Here is a 16,669-nt window from a genome sequence, read left to right as displayed (position 1 = left end):
AGGGTGTGCATCTGCCATTCTTATTTTAACAAGTAAATCAAGAATATATTTTGTTTGTTTGAGATGTATACCTTGAGCAGTTCAAGAGGCCTCTATTCCAAGGAAATAGTGAACTGGTCCTAAAACTTTAAGGGAGAATTGAGTAACAAGTTTTGGGACCAATGTGTGAATAAATGCCTTATTACCTCCAGTAATCAAAATATCATCTACATAGATGAGAAGATAAGTCATTTGAGCACCGTCTTGAAAAATAAACAAGCTGGAATCTGCCATTGAATTCTTGGACCCTTTGTCAATCAAAGCTTGCTTTAATTTTTCAAACTAGGCCTTGGGTGCCTATTTGAGCCCATATAAAGCTTTTTCCAATTTACATACGTATCCAGGAAACTCAAGATGCTCAAAACCTTCTGGTTGCTTCATAAACACAGTCTCATTAAGAGTACCATTCAGAAAAGCATTATTTATGTCAATTTGTTGAATGTCCAATCCATTGGTTATGGGCAAGGTAAGGATTATTCGAATGGTGGATGGTTCAATCACTAGGTTGAAGGTCTCGAAACAGTCAAGACTTGGAGTTTGCTGAAATCCCTTTGCAACCAGCCTAGCTTTGTACTTTTTTAGAGAGCCATATGGATTGTACTTAATTCTAAAAACCTGTAACAACTGCTGTAAGCTAATACAATGCATGCATAATAACAATAGAAAATTGGGCCCAAAAACTTTCTTTTCATTATGAGTCATATGTCTTTTATACACAAAGAGTATTGTTTACAAAAAAAATCATTTTAAAAGGCATAACAGNTAAGTAATCATTTGTTTATAATATAATGTTATAATTAATATTTATAATATAATGTCGTAATCAATAAAATAATCATCTAATTATGTAATGTTATAATTAATTATGTAATCAACTAATCATACTATAATGAAATAGTGAAATGTTACAATAAATTAAGTAATCATACTATAAATCTTTAATATAATATTATAATTAATTTGTTTATAATATAATATTATAATTAATTAAGTAATTGTTTAATTATAATGTAATGTTACAATTAATTACGTAATTGTACTATAATTTATAATGTAATGTTATAATTAATTAAATTTCTAATAATTTAATTAAGTATTGTGCTAATGTTTATGTAATAAATCAGTAATTACTAATATTTATAATATAATTTCATAATCAATTAAGTAATTATTTAATTACGTAATGTTATAATTAATTATGTAATCATACTATAATGTAATGTTATAGTGAATTAAGTAATCATATTATAAATCTTTAACGTAATATTATAATTAATTAAATTTTTAATCATTTAATTAAGTTTGTACTAATGTTTATAATTAAATGTTATAATTGATTAAGTAATTATACTATAAATCTATAATGTAATGCTATAATTAATTAAATTTCTAATTATTTAATTAAGTAAGATACTAAATGTTATAACTTATAAGTCAATTAATTAAGTAGTAATCAGTTAATGTAATGCTATTATTAATTATACTATAAATCAATTAAGTAATGTTATAAAATTATAATTAATTATATAGTGTAATATTACAATTGATTAAGTATGATATTTAACTAGTAATAAAATTTATTAATGTTTATCAATTTATTATATATAATTAATTAATTGCTAATTTACTAAAGATATACTTAGAACTTGATAATTGAAGTAAATAATTAAATATATTATTATTCAATCAAATATACTATTTTATTCAAAAATATAGGACTTAAACATTTGTACCCTTTATGAACCAAGCTATATCCTAAGAAAACACATTTTTCTGAATGAAAATTGAACTTATGCTGATGATAATCTCTTAAATAAGGATAGCAAGTGCAACCAAAAACTTTCAAAGTGGAATAAAGAGGAGAATTATGAAATAAAATTTGATAGGGAGAAATAAAATTCAGAACAGAAGAAGGCATTCTGTTAATTAAAAATACTGCTGTATCAAATGCATTCCACCAAAATTGCAAAGGCATTGAAGCATGTGCAAGCAAAGTTAGTCCAGTTTCCACTACATGTCTATGCTTTCTCTCACTCCTACCATTTTGTTGATGCACATAGGCACAAGAGTGTCTAAACTGAATTCCACAATTGGTTAGATAAGAAATAAGTCCTTTATATTCTCCTCTTTGATCAGAGTGTAGACACTTAAGTTTGGTGTTGAGTTGTCTCTCAACTAAGTGATAAAATCTAATAAGGGTAGATCTAACTTCACCTTTAGTCCTTAAAGGGAAGAGCCAGGTAAACCTACTAAAATCATCTATAAATGCAACATAATATTGGAATCCTTCAAAAGACATTATAGGGGCTGGTCCCTAAACATCACTATGCACAAGCTCTAAGGGAGAAGTAGCTCTTGAGTGAGAGAGGGGAAAAATTATTCCTATGCATTTTACCTAGATGACAAGCATCAAAAAAAGGCAATGTAGATGATATGCTAGAGTTCTTAAAGGTTGAGGTTGATTTGGGAAGTTGTTCTATGATTTTGTGAAACACCTCAGCATGAGGGTGACCAACTCTTCTGTGCCAAATTAAAGCAGTGTTACTATTTTTACTAGATGCAGATACTAGGGCTGTTGAACATGGTGCACTAAAGTCATGCAATTGAGAATGTAATGTATCATGTATCAAATCAGAATGATATAAAGAAGTAGCATGCAATTGACCAGTAGATGAAATATCAGTATTGTCAAGAGAATGTAAAGTATCAGCAAGTGAATGAGAATGCAGTGCATCTGTTGTAGAATTATTAGAAGCTGTATCATTCAAATTATTAGCATGTAGTTGAGCAACATGTAAAGAATGTAAAGAATCAGAATCAGTACACAAAGTAGTAGAATTTAAGGGAATAGAATGGCATTGAACTGTATTCTTATTATTCAGCAAAGAAGTACAATTATTAGATGTAAAATCAGTTACATGAGATTCATCTTTATTCTCAATACATGTAATAGAAGGAGACTGACTAGAACTAAGTTTTGACCGTACATAGTTGGAAACTTCAACAGAATCTAAACTATTTGTGCTGTTTTTGGAAGAAACCTCAACAGAACCTAAACTATCTAATGTACTCTTTGCATTAGTGGACTTATTAGATATGACAGATGTGACTTAAGTAGGAGACTTGGGGCAGACTAAGAAGGTATTAACTGGTGGAGACAGTAAGGATAGGGCAGATGGAAAATTCAATTGATATAACCCAGCTTTAAGATCTCCCTGCGGCAGCACTTGATTGGTAACCTTGTCCTTAACCACACAACATTATTATCCTTGGTAAATTTGGAAATGCTAAGTAAATTTTTTGTAATGCGAGGAACACATAACACATTTTTCAAATATAAGGATTTAGATTGCAATGTACTAGGTAAGAGGGAAAACCAACATGAGATATGTTAAGAAACTCACCACTGCCAACCTGAAGCTGTTCTATTCCATCATAGCTCCTACTTGCACTTAATTGGTTCAAGTCTGAAGTAACATGATCTGTTGCTCCAGAATCCATATACCAGGCTGGATCTTGGATGGTAGTTGATGTGATATGAGTGGGAAAAGTGGGAGACAGGTTAGAAGACAGGTTATTTGGCAGGGAATGGGGAACAGCAAAATAAGCTTGACTGGGAACTGAAGAATGTTTTTGCTGATTGGGAATTGAGGAATGTGTTTGCTGACTGGATGTGTGTTGATCAGGTAAGTTGTATGAGATATGTGTTTGTTGGCTAGGTAAGTTAAAGGTTGAAGGTGTGCGATTAATGGTTGGTGTAGGTTGTTGTTGGGTAAAGTGTGAGACAAACTACTGTTGTTGATAACCACCACTGTTTTTATGGTTTTGATTTCCATGGTAAGGCAAGTTAGGACCATAGGCAAGAGAATGAATTTGTTGGTTTGATGGTGAAGAACCGATACCAACTTGATTTCTCCCAAAATGTGGAGGGGTTCCATTGTAGGTGGAATTATACCAGTGATAACACTGCACAGCAGTATGGCCCATTTTATTACAAACTTGACAAATGGGTTTTCCTTTAGGATTTCCCCTTCCGTTGCCTCTACCCAAAAAAGGAATACTAGGTGGTCTATAGTTTTTGCATAGGAACTCCATATTGCCCAATATTGGCTGATGCATTAAACTGATCACTTAAAGCATTTACATGAGGAACTGAATAGCCTTATACATTCACTTCTAATCTAAAGAATGTTACAAATAAGAGAACAAATACAAAAGCACAAGCACATACACACACAAAGTGTATCTCAATATTATACCAATATCGGACTCTTGGCCTTGGATTATCTACCTCTCTAACCAACTTCTTAAAATCATAAGGCTTCTTCAAATGAAACACTGGTCTCAGGCAACCATTCATTGCCTTGGATAAATGTTCCCACTGTAAATTTCCCTGCTTCAGCATTTGTGAGAGTGGGCTTATAACCAGCCCATTTAACCCGTTGGTCGACGGTTGCGCCCGGTCCAGTGTTTAGGTACTCAGCGTAGAATATGGTCTTAGGTGGCTCAACATTGCTGACCCATTCTTTCCAACCCACTGGCTGCAAGAATGACCCAATCTCAGACTGCATAATGACTGTAGTAGAGTATTCTTTCCAAGGCCTACCAAGGTATGTTGGGGCTGTTAGAGTAGTGTCTAGAGGTGAAAATGTACACTTCTGAATAGAAATGCCAGTGTTCTGGTTTGGGTCCTTTTAGCCTTGGGCTGTGATGGTGTTGAATTGGTTAGCCAGAGGTTGCCTAGGCTGGATGTTGCAGTTTTGGAAAACAACAGCAGCACTGCCAAAGATAAAGTCAATGGTGCCTGTAATGTCACAATGCTTGTAGAATTGGCAATTGGAGTGGGCATATAAAGTGTCCTGAAATGCATCAAATTTACACCGGTAAAATACTGACTGGTCAGAGCCGGACCGGAAGGCCACTGCTTGGTGTTTCGCTGCTCCTGCTGTGTTGATGAAAGTCATGTCTTTTGCCATGAAACCCTTACCAGCAACAGCTGATGATCATAGACATAAGTTGTAGTTAGTACATCATTTATTCACTTCTAATGTGTCATAAAAGCATTTATTAAAAGTAACAAAAGTTAACCTGTGACTTTTTATTGTTAGCAGTATATGCATAAAATAAAGATATTCAAACACAACTCCCTCGAGATTAATGCATATTCTGAAAAGATGGGAAAACAGAGACAAAATGTGGGGAATTCATGTTCTAATGCGAATGTTGCGGCCATCAGAAAAACCACAACCCACAGATCAAGAAGTAAAAAATGTCATCTGAGTTGCCTTCAGAATCTTCTTAGTAATTAATACTCAAACTGTACTAGCTTCTTGTAAAGGCTAAACTAAGTTATTAGAAACATGCTCTAGAAAAAGCATTTTAAACGATTGCTTCATTTGAACATTTGGATTACCGGCCATGATGTGCGAGACAAAAGCATCACTAAAGGCTACTTCCTCCTTCGATCTACTGCATCATCAAACACTGTTTCACAAACAGTCAAAGCACCTTTAACTTGAGCATCATCGGTTTTCTCCTTGAGCCTAGATGGAATTCCCGACAGCTTCGACATCTCATTAATGGCGACACGTAAAGAAAGCTTGAAGAACATTTCTGGATCAGTAGTGTTGAAGGCGCCAGCTTGACTGGCGATACTCGAGAAGCAAGAACTGGGGTATCGAGTCACACTGCAAACCGCCTTGAGAGAGGCCGATGGAGTCATTCCGGATGCCGGAACCGAATCATCAGAAGAACTTTTGCCCTTGTGCACCACAACTCCTACCACAGCTCCAATGATGACAGCAACAAGAACAATGGCGGAGACTATTAAAATGATCAAACGCTTTCGTGTCTTTTTCCGGAATGCTTGTTCTTCAGCAGGATCAACTTTGCCATAGCCCCTTAGAAGGACTTATAGTATCCATCACAGTTTAGTTTAACGAAGCTTTGTTTGAGATATGAGAAGAAGATGTAGCCTAAGTAGAATGTCTTTATATATAAGGAGGCAAAGATAGAATCTCCTTCTTGGATGCTTCTTATAATTTGTTAATAACAACGATAATTAACTAACATACTTTTATAGTTTATTAGTTCTATATGATGTGGCTGGATACAAATACTTTCACCCATTGCTTTCATCTGAAGATGAACATACTCGACAAAATCATTTATATTATTTTAGAAATTCACGCGGCAGAGATTCCATAATTTCAACTGATTAGTATAACTGAATTAGTATGCTGATTAATGAAGGACATTTGGGATTAGGATAGTGAGTTTCTAACTGTAACATATAATAAAATATTAATATAGATAGTGTCACACGGCAAAGGAAGGTAGAACGTAATAAATATATGGCTAATTTAGTGGAGAAATTTAGTACACAGCTGTTGTGTTCTAGAAATTTAAGTAGGTCATGAAGCTTTTTCAGAAATCCTGAACTTGAGCACCAAATGTCAGCTTCATAGCCTTCATAATTCATATTTATTACTATGGGCAGTTGGCACCATAGTTTTGTGAAAATGAAGCCGCCTGTCTTTTGTTTTTGGTCAAAACTTTGCAATGGAACAGTAAAATGTCTACTTACTAAGGGTCTTTTTCATGATTAATGATATTTTAAAACATATTCTGTGAGATTGGTCTATATCATTGGTGCATATCATAATAATCCTAGCCACCACAACAAGTGTGAAGAGCAAGCGAATTCAGCCAATGCCTTGGTCAAATTTCATATCATGATTGTTGAAAGATTATGATGGTGATGGAGAAGACGAGGTCTGAATCTGATCTAGCCTCCATTGCTATGAGAAGAGATCAAGTATTTGATATTTCCATTTGGGATGACTCATAGCATGTGATGATGGGAAAGCTAGTCAATACCAACTTCGTAGCCGATGATTGCGCCAATAATAAACAGTTTGGATCAGAATTCTCGTACAGTACATAGTATATTTATTTTCTTTCTTATTATCATTTATCCCATCCATGGTTCTAAGATGTTTCCATTCATGAATAGTATATAGCAAGCTTGTGAAGAAACATGATGGGTGTTTTCATTGATAATAACAATAACATGTCTCAAACCATGTAATGTTATACATGTTATTTAGCCAATAAGATGTTTCCAAGTTAACAACTTTGGGTGGTCGAGTGGTTTAATAAAAATTCTTGAGGTATTATCCAAGAGTTTTAAGTTGGGTTTACTTTAGTTGTTACTACTTAATAGGAGTAGCCATTAGAGGTTTATCCAACCGTTAACTTCAGGGCCTGACACCCTGATCACCCAGAAAAAAAAAAAAGATGTTCCCAAGTTTCATGTTTAAGAAGTGTTGCATAAATTTATCTAATGTTAATATTATACTACTAGAAAAATGGTTTTTTTCAACTCGGTATTGGAATAATGCACATCTTCTAGAGAAAACTTCTGTCAGGGTAGATTTTTTAGCTTGTTGCAATGCATTTTGAAATAACAGCGCTCTACACGGACGTGATTCTGTAGTAATCATGGCATGATTTAAGCTCTACGCGTATCAAACTATACATTGTATTCCACGATTGATACCATACTCTTCTAAACTAAACAAGTCAACTGTCTGCTCTGCAGTATACTATTTAACATGATTTAGCAATGAGTAGCTTTGAACCTTGCCCCTTTGTGAAGGTAATCTAGTGCCCCTACCCAACCAAGAAAGGAGCAAACACAACTTACAATTCAACTAGCAAATTGCATTATATAATAATATGCCCATTGGAGAACACACAGACAGTGGTTGACTGCCAATCTCAGGGCTTTCTCTAAATTGGCTAAAAGTATGCCTGCTTCAGCCCAAATACTTCTTTTTCTATGGAATAGCTAGCTCACACTGACGAAGTTTAATCAATCCATTTAATAAAATACGAGACTATGTTAAATTCTTCTTTTATACTTAGAAGGGGGCGCAATTGCAATACCCTTAACTAATGACCAACAATTACAAACCGCACAACACAATCACCCAAATCCTAAGGAAAAAAGATGGATCCACTGGAAAGCTAGCAACACATGCTCAATTTTAATAAATTTACAGAGCAAGAGAGAATGGAAATCCAGTTGCCCGCAACCAACTACCACCAGCAATGAAGATACCAGGAGTGAGCTGCTGTGCCTCTGTTGAACTTGTGATCACCTTGAATCCCTTCCATGTAACTCTCTTTGCAGTCCCTGCACCAGCACCACTGTTCTGATACTCTCCATAATACAATGTGCTTAGCGCAAAGTTACCACTCCACTCATGCCAACCAGCAGGCTGAATCACATCACTGATAGCTGATTGCATAATCACTGTTCTTGAATACTCCTTCCATGGTCTTCCAAGATAAGTTGGGAAACTACTCTGAACAGGCAGCAAATCAGAAGTGGCTCCAATTCTACTTTTTTGAATGACAATGCCTGTGTTTTGGTTAGGGTCGGTTCTTCCCTGGGCTGTGACCATATTCTTTTGGCCTGAATTGGGTTTTCGGGCATGTATGTCACAGTCTTGGAACACGGCGGCCGCATTGCCGAAGATGAAGTCGACAGTGCCAGCTACTCAACAGTTGATATAGAATTGATGATTTTAGTGAACATAGAATGTGTCTTGATATGCCAACATATCGCATTGGTAAAATGCAGAGAGATCAGCCCCCACACGGAGAGCAAATGCTTGGTGCTTCGAAGGACCGGCTGTGTTTTGGAAGGTTATGTCTCGGGCTAGGAATCCTTCTCCAACAACAGCTACAGCAGCCATTGAAACACATCCAGTTAATTATTAAGGATCAATGTGATCAATTATGTTTCTTAAAAGAGCAAACGACATGTTCCCACCAAAGGTTTACCGAAATCCAAGGTTCATACCCTTGGTTTGATTTATTCCAGTTACCCACCCTTAGTCCTTTAATCTAATACTGTTTCTTTTATTTTAAAAGTGTCAAAATTCATTTCTCTCAACTCACCACCATTGACTGCCCTCCCTTTCCTTCTTCTTCTCCTCTTTTCCTTTTCTTTTTCTTCTTCTCCTCTCTTCCAGATTCTTCCTCTTTTTCTTCTCTCCACCAGATTCTTCCTCTTCTTCTTCTTCTTCTTCTCCTCTTTTTCTTCTCTTTTTCTTCTTCTCTTCTCTCCACCAACTGCTTCCCCTCTACCACTGCTGGGGAAAATGGAGATTTTGGAGGTGGAAGGGTGGTGGTGCTTGTGGTGATGATGAGGACGGCCAACAGAGCCGAGATCGAGCCAAATGGGACCGAAATCGGGTGGTGGTGAGGGATTGCAATGGCCGTAGATGGGTGGAATGGTGGTAGGTGGTGGTGGTGGTGACTTTGGGGTTTCGGGAGGGAGAGAGGAGCGTGGTTGTGGCTGTGGGAGGGAGAGAGAAGCGGCAGAAGAGAAGAAGGGGGAGATGAAGAAGAAGACGAAGACGGGAGGGTGGGAGGGTAGTTTGGTAATTGCTCTCTTCTGAATCCAACAGTGGCTAACGACTAGGTGTGGAAAAAACAGGTTAACCGGACCGGTTTCTTAAACGGAACTGGTTTTCAGTTAAAAAAATAATTAAACCGAAACTTATCTGTTATTGGTTAAAAACCGGTTATGAACCGAACCGAAAATTCGATTCAGTTAACCAGTTATATACTAAACTGTATTTTTTGGCCTAATTATGAATTATTGGCTGTATTTTTCGGCCCAATTCAATCACACTCTACTTTGACCATTTTTTTTCCAATTTTTTTTTTACTTAAATTAAAATTATATTTATTGTAATTGGATAATTTGAATTAAAATTATAATTTTTACCATAAAAGAATCCACTATCAAAACAAACAAGGAAATTTCCATAAAGTTGCTTTTATCTTCACTCCAATTTGTCCAAATTCAACTTTTATTTTTTGAGGATTGTTTCTGCTGTCATCGACAGTATCTTAACCACTTCCAAATTTGATATGGACAAAAAAGCTTATTTTTTTCAAGAGATTAGCAATCACCAATTACGAAAGAAATTTGATATGGACAAGAAAGCTTATTAATTATTGGGAATCATTCTTGGCGATAAGACTTCCAACCGCCCAAAGCAGACAAAACAAATTGAGCAACTTTTGGGAAGAGAAAGAAGGAAGATAATGAGCGTACAACATTTCTTTATTAGACAAAAAGATTAAACAAAATAATTTTCAATTGACTTATTTTAAGTAATATGATTTCATAAATTAAAAGAGAGAACTTGTATATCTTTAATCTGTCGGATGAGTTGGGATCACACATTAAAAGTAATCCATAAATTTCTTCAATTTGGCTGCAAATAAACATGAATAAACAAGTGACAACAATTATCTGAAATCTCAGATCTAAAACCTACCGGAAACACAGATCTGAGAGAGAATGTGAGACTTACTGAGGTCTGAGGTGAGTGAGCCGTGAGGTGAGTCCGACAGAGAATGAGGTTGTGGTGTGCGGCGTGAGGTGAGTCCGATAGAGAATGAGAGACCGAGAATGCGGTTGCGGCGTGAGAGTCCGACAGAGAATGAGAGACAAAGAATGTAGCTGCAGCGTGCGGCATGCGACGGTGAAAAATCTGAGAATCAGAGACTGAGATTGAGTATAGATCTATTGTAGTGCTGTGTACTTGTGTTGTGTTAGTGTTAGACACAAGAGTGACAAAAATAGAGTAAAAAACGAAAAAAGTAAAAACAAATAAATAATTTTCGGTTCAGCAAATCGGTTCCGGGTAACCAGATTTTATTTTGTCAAAAACCAAACTGGATTTTTGGTTTTTTTAATAATCAAACCAAAATGAAAAAAAAAAAATTAGATTTTCACTCCGGTTTGATTTTTGGGTTTTTTTTCTACTCTAACTAATTATGTCAGTTTAAAGGTGAAAATGTGGAATAAATGGACCGGGAATTACTTTAGGACTTCGTCAAACCTCAGGTGGGATCATGTCGTTTACTCTTCTTAAAAAAAGCAAACTATATTGCAGCCTATATGTCCAGATATTAATTGTAGCACTCGCATGTCTCAAGGCCAATAATAATTAACCTTTGCTTCATGGAGCTTTCAAGTCAACTTATTATAATTATTTTTAACATTTTATTGACTATTAAAGCTTGCACCATCGCAACAACAAATTTTGCTGTCTCTTTTGGCCGTCCACTCGTTACTCAGCATAGAGGCATGGCGCTTCCATTTTGGCACAGCCACTAGTAAAAAAAATTCTCTCTTTTTTCTTAATATTCTTGCTCTGAAATAGATATATACTGCAATGACTCTTATAAATAATGCGTGGGCCGGCCATTGGAGTACAAAGAGAAAAAAAAAAAAAAAAAAAAATTAAGAACTCAAGTAAGCTCAACAAAAGAAATCATTGTTTTAATTAGTTTTAAGCCTCATGTTTATTTGTCATCAGATGACATTTCTCTAGAAATTTTTAACCACAATCAATTGAATATAAAAGTCTCAAATATGTAATAACAAAACCTTAACTAATTTCCTCGGAATTATTAAATTCAACCTTCTTTCAAGATTTGTAAAATTATCAGAAATCTGTCTTTACACACAGTTTAATTTGCCTATACTACTCCCAGTTGAGTCCTCCTTAATTAATAGATAAATAAATTTGTCTGATACAAGTACTATTGCAGCCTCCACAAAAGTCCAATTATGAAACGGTAGAAGTTTCTTTTATTAAATAATATTAACATTGGGTTCACCGTTCAGTCCATCACAACCGTTGAAAGAATCTGGTCAAGTTGACTGAGTAAAACGAAGCTGCCTTGAAATACTGAAACCAATGAGTGCCACACCAGTTGAAGACTTCTTATTCCTCACCTATCTTGTTATTTTAAGGAACGTCTTTGAATCTTCGAAACCCTTCTCCTTCCTCAAAAAAATGGCAGTCAGCTGCAGTGCTAACCAGCCTCTTCTTCTCCATTTCATCATCATCACTATACTGTTCTCTCTCGTGATCCCATTCACAAGTTCTTTATCCCTCAACTATTCTAAGTTCGATCCCTTTTATGGCGATAACATGAAGTATGAGAGAGCTTATCCTGACAAAAACGGTACCATTCAACTAGCCTCAAAAACGGAAATGGCTGGTCGTGCCACTTATAGTAAAGCCCTGCCGCTTTGGGACAACACGACGGGAAAACTCACAGATTTCACCACCCATTTCTCTTTTGTTATTGATTCTCAAAACAGAACTCCATACGGAGACGGATTGGCGTTCTTCCTTGCCCCTGAAAATTCGACAATTACTGAAGTTACGAAAGGAGGCTCTCTCGGTCTTACAAAAGATGACGAGCCTCTAAATTCCACATCCAATCCGTTTGTTGCAGTGGAATTCGACATCTTCTGCAATAGTGATTGGGATCCGCCAAGTGATCATGTAGGCATTGATATCAACTCTATGAGATCAAGCACCAATGTTTCGTGGTCGAGTAACGTCAAGGGTGGACAGAGAAATGAAGCATGGATCAGTTACAATTCTAGTACACAAAATCTGAGCGTTGCCTTCACTGGCTTTGTAAATAATGCCACAGTGATGCAGTACCTCGATTATGAAATAGATTTGAGGCTTTATTTACCTGGGTTGGTCACTTTTGGCTTCTCAGCAGCAACAGGAAACCAATCTGCAATTTTTAGCGTTCACTCTTGGGAATTTAATTCAAGCTTAGAAGCTGCAAATCGACCACCCCCAAGTGATAACTCACCACCAAGTAATAACTCGCCTCCTAGCAGAAGAAGAAAAAGTAGAGCAGGACTCGCAGTGGGATTGAGTACTGGTGGAGCTTTTTTGGTTGGAGGGTTGCTTTTGGTTTGGCTTGCTGTCATACGTAGGAAGAGACACGGCGACGATGATGTAGATAAACATGGGGTCAGCGAGTATATGGATGATGAAATTGAAATGGGAACCGGACCCAAGAGGTTTTCGTACAAGGAATTGGCCGGCGCAACAAATAATTTCAACGATGAACACAAGTTAGGTGAAGGAGGCTTTGGCGGGGTTTATAAAGGATTTTTGAGGGAATCAAATTCTTATATTGCAGTTAAGAGGGTTTCAAAAGGGTCTAAACAAGGGGTTAAAGAGTATGCTTCAGAAGTGAAAATTATTAGTAGATTGAGGCATAGAAATTTGGTGCAACTTCTGGGTTGGTGCCATGAGAATAAGGAACTCCTCCTTGTTTATGAATTCATGCCTAATGGCAGCTAAGACTCCCATCTTTTCAAAGAAAACAGCTTATTGAAATGGGAGACGAGGTACAAAATCGCTAAGGACTTGGCCTCAGGATTGCTATATTTGCATGAAGAATGGGAACAATGCGTTGTCCACCGAGATATTAAATCAAGCAACGTTATGTTGGACTCAAATTTCAAGGCTAAGATTGGAGATTTCGGATTAGCTAGGCTTGTGGAACACTCGAAAGGGTCACAAACCACAGTTTTGGCGGGAACAATGGGCTACATGGCTCCTGAATGTATTATAGCAGGCAAGGCTAGCAAAGAATCAGATGTATTCAGTTTCGGAGTTGTTGCTTTGGAATTAGCTTGCGGGAGGAAACCAATAAACCCTATGGCAAAAGACCCAGTTCAGGTATACCACGTCACCCAAACCCTTGACATACCTTCGCCTTTTGAAGAACTTCGACGTCTAGGTTCTGATTCACTTCTAAAACTACTGCAACAGATGAAAGTGTTGATGATAGTTGGGCTGTGGTGTGCTCACCCAGATGAAAATCTCAGGCCTTCAATAAGGCAGGCCACTCATGTGCTTAATTCTGAAGCTCCATTGCCGGTTCTTCCACCAAATATGCCTGTGCCAACGTATTTAGCACCTTCAGGAAATACGCCCATATCTGTACTTCGATTTCGTATGGGGCCATTTATTCTGAAGGAGGTCAAAACCTTAACCAATCTTCAGTCTCTAATCACAACACAAATTCCTCACAGTTTACATCATCTCCTGTTACTTCTCCATCCGCAGCGCTTTTGAACAATAGACATTAAATATTTATGTGTTTCTTTGATTAATTTAAGATTTCCTTTTTTAATGAGAAATGTGTGATAAGACTTTGGATGGGACGACATTCGCAACGTCCCATCAAAAGAGATTCAAAATATTATGCATGAAGACACGTATGCATAGTCAAGCTTCTATTCTCTTCTGGCCAAGGAATTTAGGAGGCATTAACAACCACGTGCAGGAAGGTAGAAGAAATATAAGCTGTTTCATTGATTTTCGCTTTCCCTTATGTTATTTAAATTTATTTTATTATGGTATTAGGGGATTTTTAAATGACTCTTTATATCATCCAAACTCTTTATTATAAAGAGTCTATCTATAAAAATAAGAATCTAACATGCTCTTTATTCTTAAAATATAAATTAGAGAGTGAGTTTAGCTCTCCACATTTAGAGAGTCAAATTTCACTTCTATCCTAATTTTAATTAATAAACTACAAGTTCATGTATTTATTTATTAATTATCTCTCACATTAAGTCTCTTTCTTAAAAATAAAGAGCATCTTCATTAAATTTAAAGAGTCTATTGGATTTGAATAAAAATTGTGTTCTTTATATTTAAAAATTAATGAAGATGCTCTTTATTTATATGAAAGATGTTCTTCAAAATAAAGAACACCATTGGAGATGCTCTTAAGGACCTTTAGCTTCGGCGACATATGTTGAAAGTTTGTTAGGGTCTGCTTGGGAGTTTTTTTTTCACTGGTTTTGGGGGGTTTTTAATTATACTGGTTTTGAGGTGTTTAAAAACCATTACTTGCCAGATTTTTTATGAACTGATTTTGACTGGTTTAAAAACCCTCCAAAACCAGTACAGTGTATTTTTTAGGGGTTTATAAAACACCTAAAATCGGGATGTTTTATTTTGGATGTTTTAGCTGGTTTAAAAATTTTATCCCAAAAAAACCCCTTTCCACTATTATTCATATACAATAATCCCTTTGCTGGTTTAAAAATTTCTTCAAACCCCATTCAATCTTTAACTTTTAGATGACTGTTACAATATTTTTGAATATTTTATCTTAGGCTTTCTAATCCTTCATTAGAGATATGAAGGTTTTTCTTTCTTTCTTCTTCATTTTCCCCTTCAACTTTTTGTTTTTTTAATTTGGTAAACTCCTCTGCAGGGTGTATACAATTTAATTGCATTTCTTCACCAGTTGCTTTACAAAATTAGGTGGTTTTTCTCTATTTGATTCTTTCTATTTGCATTTAAGTGATTGATTGAATCCTTGTCAGTTTGTTAAATAAAGATTGTTTTTTATGGCTTTACTTCATTGATTGAAGAAAAGAACAAAAAACTGTTTTTTAGAAATGTTGTTGCGGCTGTTATATTGATAATTTGCGAAGTCCAACATTGTGGCAGCATATTTATTCTCTTAAAATGACAGATTTCGAATGATTGTTTGATGAATTAAATAATATACAATGAAAGAAAATACAAATAAATTAAACTTGGAAGGAACTTTGATACTAAGTATTGGTAATTAAAAAAAAAAAAAAATCTCAAATACTGGTTGAAGTTCATGTATTTTTATGGGCATATATGCAAATTTATCATTTTAAAAAACTGTCAGAACTGCTAGAAAATAAACTCCCAAGCACAGGTTGGGTGTTTTAAAAACCGCTACGGTAGTTTACTCTCAAAACCACCTCATAACCGCCACCATAAAACTCCCAAGCAGACCCTTAGATTTATTTGTATTTATTGCTCATGGACATCACTAAAGAATATCAGATATTTTAACCCAATTTCTTTGTGTGGTCTGTTCTCACCCGAAGAGAATACTTGTAATTAATTGTTGTAGTACACGAATCCTGTAGATGTAAAAATCTACCTGTACGGAAGGAGTGATTGATCCCGTGAGATTGAGGCCACTAGCGATCTATTGTACCTGCACACGTAAGAGAAACAAACGTGAAGCGATGGAAAATAACGGGGTGGCGTTTGCTGTAGGCACTCCGACGCTCAAGTCAACAAGGCTGAAAGAGGCTGATTTAGTGAAGGATAGGGAGTAGAGAGGTTATCAAAAGTCTAGTCGGGGATTATGACTACGACTGTGATGTGAAGTTCTTAAGCTGGAACTCCGGGGTCTGTAGGTGTAGTGTAATCTGTCTTGTGAGAGGGCTGACATCTGTTTAAATAGTGACTGTCTGGTCTCCCAATCCTGGTGGGATTGGTATTTCTCATAGCAATCTGTTTCCTTCAGGGATATATCATTTGGCCCCCCTTATCTTGGCATGAGAGGGAATTCAAGTATGACTCTGACACGGACCTTAGAGGAGTTAGGATGGTAGTGGATTACTTTGTTAGTGTTTGAGTAGGAGTGTGATTCGTAGGCGACCGTGGGCTCTGGACTTGTCCATGGGCCTAGGAGATGCACTGGGATTGGGAGGCCTGGGTCCAGATGGTTTGGGCCGACTGTACTTTGTGGCACATGGGCCTCATCTGGGGAATTCTGGCTCGAGCCGCATCGAGACTAGGCCTAAGTTTCCCTCTTTATCGGAAGTGTTATCTTATTTGGGCCGCGAACAATTTTTGGCCCTAACAAATCCTTAACTGGGACCTATCAGTGGTATCAGGGCCAGGTTACAATAGCGTCC

The 16,669-nt window shown here is 36.3% G+C and overlaps 3 protein-coding genes and 1 pseudogene across 3 annotated transcripts; 1 reads left to right on the top strand and 3 right to left on the bottom strand.

Moving 5' to 3' along the window:
• Positions 1 to 336: 336 nt before the first annotated feature.
• On the bottom strand, positions 337 to 3,540 carry LOC116110454. The gene is made up of 3 exons (XM_031396667.1): positions 3,444 to 3,540; positions 2,535 to 3,100; positions 337 to 666 (listed from the first exon to the last, which is right to left on the bottom strand). Exons 1-3 carry the CDS (start codon positions 3,538 to 3,540, stop codon positions 337 to 339), a joined length of 993 nt encoding a protein of 330 aa, XP_031252527.1.
• A 729-nt stretch (positions 3,541 to 4,269) lies between these two features.
• Positions 4,270 to 6,168, bottom strand: LOC116110453 (pectinesterase 3-like). The gene is given in 4 exon segments (XM_031396666.1): positions 4,270 to 5,035; positions 5,453 to 5,499; positions 5,502 to 5,949; positions 6,159 to 6,168. Coding segments are annotated over 4 exon segments (1,188 nt in total). The 3' UTR covers positions 4,270 to 4,352.
• Positions 6,169 to 8,022: 1,854 nt separating this feature from the next.
• Positions 8,023 to 8,841, bottom strand: LOC116110448 (pectinesterase-like). Its single transcript, XM_031396662.1, is given in 1 exon segment — positions 8,023 to 8,841. A coding segment is annotated over 1 exon segment (705 nt). The 5' UTR covers positions 8,805 to 8,841; the 3' UTR covers positions 8,023 to 8,099.
• Positions 8,842 to 11,933: 3,092 nt separating this feature from the next.
• Positions 11,934 to 14,050, top strand: LOC116110452 (annotated as a pseudogene).
• Positions 14,051 to 16,669: the final 2,619 nt, after the last annotated feature.

This window comes from Pistacia vera, unplaced genomic scaffold (genome assembly GCF_008641045.1).
Source record: "Pistacia vera cultivar Batoury unplaced genomic scaffold, PisVer_v2 Contig602, whole genome shotgun sequence".
In the NCBI taxonomy this organism is placed as follows: Eukaryota; Viridiplantae; Streptophyta; class Magnoliopsida; order Sapindales; family Anacardiaceae; genus Pistacia; species Pistacia vera.
The sequence above is the reverse complement of the archived record's forward strand: the minus strand, read 5'-3'. Positions and strand labels throughout refer to the sequence as shown.